This window comes from Theropithecus gelada, chromosome 19, assembly GCF_003255815.1.
Source record: "Theropithecus gelada isolate Dixy chromosome 19, Tgel_1.0, whole genome shotgun sequence".
Lineage (NCBI taxonomy): Eukaryota > Metazoa > Chordata > Mammalia > Primates > Cercopithecidae > Theropithecus > Theropithecus gelada.
Window position 1 is genome coordinate 45,274,825 of NC_037687.1, and position 10,207 is coordinate 45,285,031.

General features: G+C 50.2%; 1 protein-coding gene across 1 annotated transcript; it reads left to right on the plus strand.

The window, feature by feature from the left end:
• The first annotated feature begins 5,850 nt into the window (after positions 1-5,850).
• Positions 5,851-9,365, plus strand: SCGB2B2 (secretoglobin family 2B member 2). Its single transcript, XM_025368799.1, has 3 exons — positions 5,851-7,698; positions 7,843-8,027; positions 9,214-9,365. Exons 1-3 carry the CDS (start codon positions 7,272-7,274, stop codon positions 9,253-9,255), a joined length of 654 nt encoding a protein of 217 aa, XP_025224584.1. The 5' UTR covers positions 5,851-7,271; the 3' UTR covers positions 9,256-9,365.
• The last annotated feature ends 842 nt before the right edge of the window (positions 9,366-10,207 follow it).

Genomic DNA, 10,207 nt, shown 5'->3' on the forward strand with positions numbered 1-10,207 from the left:
ACCTACTGAAGGAGGGGCAGCTGTTTAAGCTGACCCATTCTCAAGAACTGGACAGGGCTTATGACCAGTTTCATGGGTATTCATACTTCTTTCTGGAGCATGTTAAATATATATACTTAGCCAACCTGTCATCATGTCCAGTTACAACTGACAGTAGGAAACTGCATGACAATGAAGAATTTGGGAAATGCCTCAGATAGCCCTGCAAGACATGCACCAACACATCAAAGCTGTGTTTGACCCCACATTGTCACTAGCCCAGTGGTTAGTGTCCTGATTTGGGTCAGGACCATGCTCATGGCAAAAGCTACTTGTAACCTTGGCCCCGACTACAGGGATAGGCATGTGCCTCTGCTGTGGAGCTTACTGCTGTTGCGCCCTCTGTATGGAAATGCAAGGCAGGATTTCCAAGAGACCTTCTAGACCTCACACCACAATGTGACAACCAATATTGTCTGTAAGTCCAGGCACTTGTGAGTATTTCCAGCTCCAAGTAGATCAGTTCCATTCTGATACCCCCTATACTATGTCCCTTCTCAGAAGGAAGTAGTCAGAGTGACTACACTGCCTGTTTTCCATAGAAATGGAATGGAATTTGACAGTGGGGAGCTGTAACTGAGCAGCTTAGCCTCAACGCACATTTAAAACTGTTTCCTCTTTTCTCTTCAGTTTCTAGATGTAGCTTTGAGACAAACTACAGATGTGTTTTCTTTCTTCTTGAAATGCAGCCTCAGAACGTGCTGTGAGCCTCCACTCCCTTCCCTTTCCCACTTTATATTCCCAGGCCCTATGCACATTTATTTACCTGGATGCTTGTTAAACTCACGCCATGCTCACCTATCCACTCATATATTTCCTTAGAAGCTGCAGGGGCTGGACCCTGACATGAACCAGGTTCCTCCAGAATTCTCTCCCCAGCAGGAGGTCACTTCAAGGTCGGAGTTCTCTCCTGGCTCGAGACGGACTACAAGATTGGCTGAGATTGGTTTGTAACCTGGTTGGGCCGACAATGATGCTAGCCCCTTCACCAGATGGAACAATAATTCAAGACAAGCAATTGAAGCAAGTCATGGCTCCTGGTATCTCCTAGCCCCCTTGCCTCTCCTGCAGTCCAAGCCCCCACCCCACTTTTTTTTTTTTGTCAAGATGGAGTCTTGCTCTGTTGCCCAGCCTGTAGTACAGTGGTGCGATCTCGGCTCACTGCAACCTCCACCTCCCAGGTTCAAGCAATTCTCCTGCCTCAGCCTCACAAGTAGCTGAGATTACAGGTGCCCACCACCACACCTGGCTGATTTTTTGTGTTTTTAATAGAGATGGGGTTTCGCCATGTTGGCCAGGTTGTTCTCGAACTCCTGATCTCATGATCCACCTGCCTCAGCCTCCTGAAGTACTGGGATTACAGGCATGAGCCACTGCGCCTGGCCCAAGCCCTTTTTCTTAAACTCTTGCCCTCTCTTCAGAAATTGGAAGTGGCAATTTTTGGAAAGGATTCTGGCCACTTTTCCCCTTGCTGGCAATGGATTATAAAATTCACTCTTATCACACTTAGCTCTTGTTATTTGGTTTCTTTCTAGAAGCAGTTAGCAACTGCACCCTCTTTCTGCTACACTCTTATTGCTACCAAGAGTCTGTTCTGTCTTAGAAGCTCTATTTTAATGTTAGTGCCAGTCAGTTGCGCCTAAATTCCAAAGATGATGAGGCATGTCTGACCCCCTCTTCCCGTTATGGCCTGAATGAGTTTTTCAGGATTCATTGGGTCCCCTTGGCCAAAAGGAGGCTCTAGTCGGTCAGTTGGGAGGCTTAGTTTTATTTTTAGTTTACAGTTGATAGGATTATGAAAGTTAAACTGTTTATACAGGCTTTATGAGAAGTAATTGTGTTTCCTGCATCTAAATGTTTTATGAAAATTGATATTATGGGCCGGGTGCGGTGGCTTACGCCTGTAATCCCAGCACCTTGGGAGGCCTAGGCGGGTGGATCACCTGAGGTGAGGAGTTCAAGACCAGCCTGACCAACAAGGTGAAACCCTGTCTCTACTAAAAGTACAAAAATTAGCCGGGCGTGGTGGTGTGCACCAGCTACTTAGGAGGCTAAGAACAAGATCCAGGTGCTGGCATATTTGGTACCTGATGAGGACTTGCTACCTGGTTCATAGATAGCTGTTTTCTCACTGGGGTCTTTTTAATAAAGGCAGTCATCTCATTCATGAGGCTTTGCCCTCATGACCTAATTGCCTCCCATAAGCCGGGATTAGGTTTCAACACATTAATTTTAGGGGAACAGAGACATTCAGGCTCTAGGAAACAGCCACAGGGATGAGGATGAAAATGTTGTCAGACTTTTCAGTAATACCAGAGACAAAAGGCAGTGGAATCATGCCTCAAAATATCCAAGGGAAATTATTTCCAACCTAAAAATCTACATCCAACCAAACAATCATTCAAGTGTGGATGGAATAAAGACATGTCAGAATGTGAAACATTTATCTCTCATACATGCTTTTTAAAGAAACTACTGGAAAAGTTTTTACCGCAAACTGAGGAATACACCAAGAAACAGGAGTACAGGATAGAAGGAAAGAGTAGATCCAACATAAGTGAGGGGCAAACGTTATTCTTAAGAAGACGGCTGATTAGGGAAATTTCATACTCACTTCCTGCACTAAGAAGAACTAAAACAGCAGTAGAAAATTACACTCTGAGTAGATAATCCAAAAGAGAACCAGAATTCAACAGAAGAGTGACAGGCAAGAAATACCTAAAGCAAGGAAGGGGAACAAAGCTGGGCAGGCTCCTCAGTTGGGATTGTCTGGGAGCGAAGAGTGGTTTTCCTATATGGGCAAAGGGCTAGTAGGAGACCTCACTGTCCACAGTCTCACCGGAGACTCCTGCAATGCCAGCCATGGGAGAGCCCTTTGATGCTCGTGGGCCCTCAAAATAACATAGGGAGCTGCTGAAAGATTGTACCATGGCACATATGTGAGGCTTTCTTCAAAACAGATTGTGCTCCATCCCCGCCTCCACCCCCACCCTAACTCCAATGTCAACTGCCACACCCACCTGACTAGGGGGTTCCCTGCACAAGTCCTCTGGGTCCCTGCACTCTGAACCACGCCTCCTCCTCCTCAACCTGGACTTCAGCTCCCCCAGCTCTGACCTCAACCTCTGTGCTTCCCCCACCTGGATCTCCCTTCTCCCCATCCCCAGTCATCTGTTCACACCCATTCGGTATTGACCACACCCCCTCCTCAATCCCATATCAGGGCATTAAAAGCCGCAAGCATCCCTGATCTAGATCCCCCAACCAGTGCTATCCCCCACTCCCATCCAGGGACTGCCCCACCCAGAAACCTTTCAAGGGATGAGTTTCGACCATTTGTGGGCAGTGCCCAGTGGGATGCAGGGACTTCAGGACCCATCCTGGGGCCTCCCCATCCATCCCCAAACTACATAGCTACAGGGACAACAGAAATCAGGGAAGGCTGGGAAGGGTCACATTCTCACCATAGCCCAGTCAGCCCCTGTCCTTGGTCCCAGGCACAGACACACACACAGAGCAGGCCCAGAGCTGGAGGGCAGGCACCTGCCAGCAGGAGCAGAGGCCAAAGGCGCTTTTGCCGCAGGCTTTCCAGAGAGGTTTATGCTCTAAAGGGTGGTGAAAGGCTGAGGTGGTGGAGCCGCAGGAGGCCTGGGAGAGTCTGCAAGCCAGTCACCTCCCAGACACTTCACCCTGAGTCCTGTCCCCGCAAGGGCAAAGATCAGGCACAGCTTCCTGAGCCACTCATGACCAAGGATGCCTTGCCCCTCTTTTAAGGTGATATATTATTTTGCAACAGTTAACGTTTCAGAAAATCCACATTTAAATCAAATGCAGTGTCTGCCCATAGTTTTCATAAGCGGCTGTGAAGTCACCTGCATGCCAGGGCTCTCTCTCTCATACCTGAAGTTGTTTCCACAGGCAGGTGCATGCTACACACAATATATAAGGCATTCTTGAGTTAGAGGAGATTTCCATTTATTCATGTTATCAAAGTACAATCCCTGGGGTCCTCATGATGCCAACAGCCAAAGCCAGACTCAAGGTGAAGTCCCACCCTGACCTGCCTCTTGGCCTTCCCATTAGAGCCAGGAGAAAGGCAGCACGCCCAGGACTTCCACTACTGTCTCCTTAGCACGGGGGTGGAGTTTCTGGACAAGAAATCAGAGCCAGAAAAGAAATCAGGCTTCTGAAGATCCTAATCCATAAAACTCTACTGAGAGATGTAAAATAAAGCTTCAGTGAATGACGGAAATGCACCATACCCTCAAAGGCAGGACTCAATATTAAATATTTAATACTGAGTATCAATATTAAGTATCAATATTAAATATTTAATACTGAGTATCAATATTAAATATTTAATACTGAGTATCAATATTAAATATTTAATATTGAGGGTATCAGTTGGCCCCAAATTAATCTAGAATTTGAAAGCACTTTAAATCAGAATTCTAACAAGTACTTTTTTTTTTTCATGATTTGACGTGATTGTAAAAGTTCTTCAAGAATAAGCATGTAAGAAGAGTCAAATCTCATGGGGTAAACTGGGAAACAGACAGAAACAGGCAAATCACAAAAAGGGAAGCTCATGGCTAATGCATGCAAAATATGTTCATTCTCATAACTCATCAAATGCACAAATTAAAATTATTTTCATTAAATTGATACAGACTTTGTTTTCTTACTGGGAATACCCAGGGTTGGTGAGGATGTGGGAAATGTATTTTGCTAGGATTGATGGGAATGCCACTTGGCACAGATGTCCTAGTGGGCAAGGTGGCTCTGTGCATCCAAAGACAGGAGCCCTTCACCTGCCATTTTCACATTCAGGTCTTGATCATGGTAAATAATGAAGGCCAGGCCCAAACACTTAGCTACTTTTTTTTCTTTCAAAAGACAGGCTCTGTGTCGTCCAGGCTGGAGTGCAGTGGTACAGTGATGTAATCTCGTTCACTAGGGCCTCTAATGCTGGCCTCAAGAGATGTTCCCACCTCAGCCTCTCTATTAACTGGGACGGCAGGCACTTACCACCATGCCCAGCTACTAATTTGTGACTGCTTTCTTTTCTTTTTTGAGACAGGGTTTCACTTTGTCCCCCAGATTTGAGTGCAGTGGTGCAATCTCGGCTCATGCAGCCTTGAACTTCGGGATGCAAATGATCCTCCTCCCTCAGCCCCTGCAAGCAGCTGGGACAACAGGTGCACATCACCATGCCCGGCTAATTTTTTTGTAGTTTTTGTAGAGACGGGGTTTCACCAGATTGCCAAGGCTGTTCTCAAACATCTGAGGTCAGACAATCCTCCAGCCTCAGCCTCCCAAAGTGCTGGGATTACAGATGTGAGCCACTGCACCTGGCCATGTGACTGCTCTTAAGACCCTGATGCAAACGAAACCCTACACTATCTCAAAGTCTGAAAGGCGGATACACATGGTGAGATTTTAGAGCTCCTGCCCAGGAATGCAGCTGTCTCATCCCACAACCCTCACTGGCACAACTGCCATCTCCAGCCCAGTGACTCACAGCCTGCCCCGAGGCTGCAGGGCCCATGGGGTCCCAGAATGGAAAGCCAGCGATCAGGCGGCTGTGCGACAGCAGGGCCCACAGGGAAGCGGCTTGAGCAGGCACAGACAGTGACGAAACAGAGGAAGCTTCCATGCTAGGATCCAGCCCCTGCGGACAGCAGCTTGGTGAGAAGGTGGGGTGAGGGATGGCCCACCCTGACACTGACCTGGGCCACCCATGTGGCCCTCCCTCCACCCCTACACCCACCCTGGCCCAGGGTCAGGCCATCCCTGCTCAGAGCTGGGTGACCTGCACAGGGGGTGAGGGAAGCAGCCCAGGCTGCAGGCACCACAGGTGGCAGGGACATCACAGTAAGTGGCCCACCAGGGAGTGGCAGTGGCCTCCATCCTCCCTGCTCAGCCACAGCCCCTGCTTCAGTGCCTGCCAGTCCAACTGTCAACTCATCCACTCAACTTTACAACTGGAACGTGGGGGCATTCAGGGCCCTGCCACAGGTGACGGCCACTCTAAGTCCTACCTGGTGCTGGGTAGGTCCTTTAAGAGGCCCAAGTCCTGGGCGCTGCTGTGAGGTTCCCTATATGCACAGAGTGACGGCTCATGCCTGGCCTAGGTGAGCCCACTCAGTGTAGGTGGCACAGCCTAATCTAGGAACTGCCCTGCATTTCTACGTGGCTCTCAGCAGCTCAGTGAGCATCCTCTGCACTGGGCGTGTCCCTCAGGTGCTCCTAACCAGAACCACCCTTGACACAGTAGGGCACAAAGCACTACAGGAGTGGCACTGGCACCCGAGTGTACAAGTGTCAGCATCCCTGCTGCCTTCCCCACCCCTAGCTGTCCCCCACCTGCTGATTCTGCCCCTGGGGTCACCCTTACTATTCAGGGTCCCGTCAGGAGACAGAAATCATGTGAGTGACATCAGCTCCTCATATGTAGGTGTTGGGAAAAGGGCTTGTGGGGTGCCTGTATAAACTGGCCATAAAAATATGGGACAATAAGTTGTGGAAAGCCACAAGAGGCCTCTGAGGAGGAAAGCCTCTTAATTGCCATCATGTTCCCATGCTCAGAGCAAGACCCGCTCTCTTATCTGTAAACACTGTGTTCAAGGAGAAAGACACTTCTTTGAAACACTGGAAGGTGGACAGACATGCAGGCTCCTAGTTAAGCGGCTCCCACTAGCTCCTCTCCGATAAGTTAAAGATACGCTGTTTGAGCACAAAGGAGATTCATTTAAACCGCTGTTGCTATAGATTACGCCTATGATGCACTGCCACCCTTTCACTGTTTCGCCCTAAACATCTGCATCTTAGATCTAAGTGATTGTACTCAATAAATAGTGAGGAGACCAGAGCTCGGCACCTTTTTCAGCTTCCACATTTTGCACTGGCCCCCTGGCTCCCCACTTTTCACTCTTAACTTGTCTCTTCTCAATGCTTTGTTGCCACCAGACTTCGGGTACCCTACAGGTGGTGTTGAGGCTGGCCTCCCACATGTAGAGTCCCTTCACTGTGCCACATGTGTCCCTAACACACTTGCTACATCTCATGTCCTTTAGGTTCTGTGTTTTACTCCAGATAATGTTACTTGAATCTAAATTACAGTTTACTAATTTCTCAAAAGCTGCACCTAATGTGCTATCCATTCAGACAAACACACTCGCTTAGCAAATGTTTGTTGAGCCAGTACTCAGTGGCAGATTCTGTGGTAGGGCATGCCAAGTGCAGACACATGTTTGCCAAGACACAGGGTCACATGTGCATGCACACTTGGACCTGCAGGCTCACAGCAGTGCTCAGCCTGCTCCCAATCCCAATGTCCAGAGAGGACAGAGAATGTCACAACACCCAACCCCTCCCACTGCATGCTGAGCCCAGTTCCTGATACGCTGCCACCACAACAGCATGGCCCAGGGCTGAAGGTCTCTCTGCAGACCTGTCCTGACCACATTCACACACACACACACACACACACACACGCACGCATATACACAAGAGGCGTGTCCCTTGTTCAGATATACATAAAGCTCACCCATCGCCAAATTCCCTGCCTGTGCCTGCTGGGACCAGACTCCGCTGTCATGAGGGTGACATCTGCCCCCTGTGCTCTTCTGCTGGCTCTGATCTGCAGCGTCCAGCTGGGTGAGAAAGAGGCGAGCAGGGCTGGGAGCAAGCGGGTGGCCCTGCTCCTTCACTCTCATCACCATCCCAGGGTCTCACTGGCCATGGGAGGTTTCGCTGAATTCTGACCTCCTCTGCTTTCTTATCTCACCTCATCCACCACAGGGGATGCCTGCCTGGCTATCGATAAACTGCTTGGGAATGTTGTGTTTGATGTCTCCCAAGACCTCCTGAAGGAGGAGCTTGCTCCTTACAACCCCAGCCCCCTGACCGAGGAGTCCTTCCTCAAGATCCAGCAATGCTTTGCCAATGTCTCCGTGAAAGAAAGATTTGCTCATTCATTTGTTATTGTGAGTGTGCCCTGGGGGACCTGCACACACTACATGGGCACACATCCCAGGCCCACACTTCCCTGCACTTGCCTTCCATCCCGCTTTCCATATTTTAAGCAGGAAGCCACATCCCAGGATGCCCACAATCAAATGAAGGCCCCCACGTGCCCCAACAGGCCCTACTGCCTCACCTCTCCAAGTCCTTGACCCAGACGCTGCAACTCTGCAAGGGGAGAATCTCCGCCCCTGGTGCCCGGGAGAGGCCCAGGCATGCAGGGAACCACAGTCACTGCACCAATGCACTGATGATGAGTACACAGCAACACACGCTCACGAAGGATGCTATTTTTTTTTTTTTTTTTGAGACGGAGTCTCGCTCTGTCACCCAGGCTGGAGTGCAGTGGCCGGATCTCAGCTCACTGCAAGCTCCGCCTCCCGGGTTCACGCCATTCTCCTGCCTCAGCCTCCCGAGTAGCTGGGACTACAGGCGTCCGCCACCTCGCCCGGCTAGTTTTTTGTATTTTTTAGTAGAGACGGGGTTTCACCATGTTAACCAGGATGGTCTCGATCTCCTGACCTCGTGATCCGCCCGTCTCGGCCTCCCAAAGTGCTGGGATTACAGGCTTGAGCCACCGCGCCCGGCCAAAGGATGCTATTAACAGCAACACACATACCCCATGCCTGCACACACACATGCATACACGTGTTAGACCAAAACATGCCGAGTCACACTCAAGCAGCAGTCACAACCCACATCCACCATCTTTGTCCAGAGCCTGGGATCCCCAAGAAGCAGACACACTTAAGGAGCTCCTCTGAGCTCTGGGACTGGGCAGTAACGATGAGTCTGGGGAGCCTTTCACAGAGGCCAGCAGCTCCTCTCTTTCTTCTTTTTTTTTTTTTTTTTTTTTTTTTGAGACGGAGTCTTGCTCTGTTGCCCAGGCTGGAGTGCAGTGGCGCAATCTTGGCTCACTGCAAGCTCCGCCTCCCGGGTTCACGCCATTCTCCTGCCTCAGCCTCCCGAGTAGCTGGGACTACAGGCGCCCACCGCTGCGCCCGGCTAATTTTTCCTATTTTTAGTAGAGACGGGGTTTCACCATGGTCTCGATCTCCTGACCTTGTGATCCACCCGCCTCGGCCTCCCAAAGTGCTGGGATTACAGGCGTGAGCCACCGCGCCCGGCTCTTTCTTCTTTTTCCAACAGACGAAGATCCTTCAGAGCCCCGATTGCGTAGATGCATCCTGATCTGGGGACCCCTGCAGATCAGATATTGGTCCTCCTGCCTTCCTTCGGGCTCCCCATGTTCCTGACCTCTGTTTATCACTACAGAGACCCCAATAAACACCTGCAGCTCAGCTCTGTGTTCTGGAATCTATGTGGGGTTGGCTTTGACGGCATGTGCAGAGTGTGACCAGGGTCCAAGTGTGAAAATACATGACTGAGGAAGAACTCACCAGATGTAGCATAGATATGCCTGTTTTCTTTTTGGCAGGGAGGAGGGTGGCTGGAGTGCATTGGCGAGATCTTGGCTCACAGAAGCCTCCACCTTCTGGGTTCAAGCAATTCTCCTACCTCTGCCTCCTGAGTAGCAGAATATAGCCACACACCACCACACCTGGCTAATTTTTGTATTTTTAGTAGAGACAGGGTTTTGCCATGTTGGCCAGGCTGGTCTCAAACTCCTGACCTCAACTGATCCACCTACCTCAACCTCCAAAGTGCTAGAATTACAGGCATGAGCCACCGTGCCCAGCCGATATGCCTGTTTTCTAAGCCCAGGAAATCAACCTTAACACACTTCTCCATCTCCAGCTACCCAAGCCGTCCTTTTTTCTCCCCCTATCTCTACCCCACAACCCCTCAATGCAGACCCTCCAGGGCTCCCCAGGACTCGGGATGCTGGAGACTGGGAAATCCCGCCCTCCTGGCTGAGTCACAGGCCTCAGAGTCCCCATAAATACCTGCAGCTCAGCTCTGCTCCTGGGGCTGGTGGGACCAGGCAATCTGCATGAGGCCATGGGTCTGTGTGGCCATATCAACATGACAGGGGACATTGACATTGAGGTCACAGGGAACGAGTGCCACCCTCAGACATGGCCCCTCTCTCCCACCTCACCCCTCAATTGATTTCGTCTTCGATGAAGGTCTCAGTGGTCTTCAATACACTGATGAGGCTCCATCAACTCCTTCTGGGGGA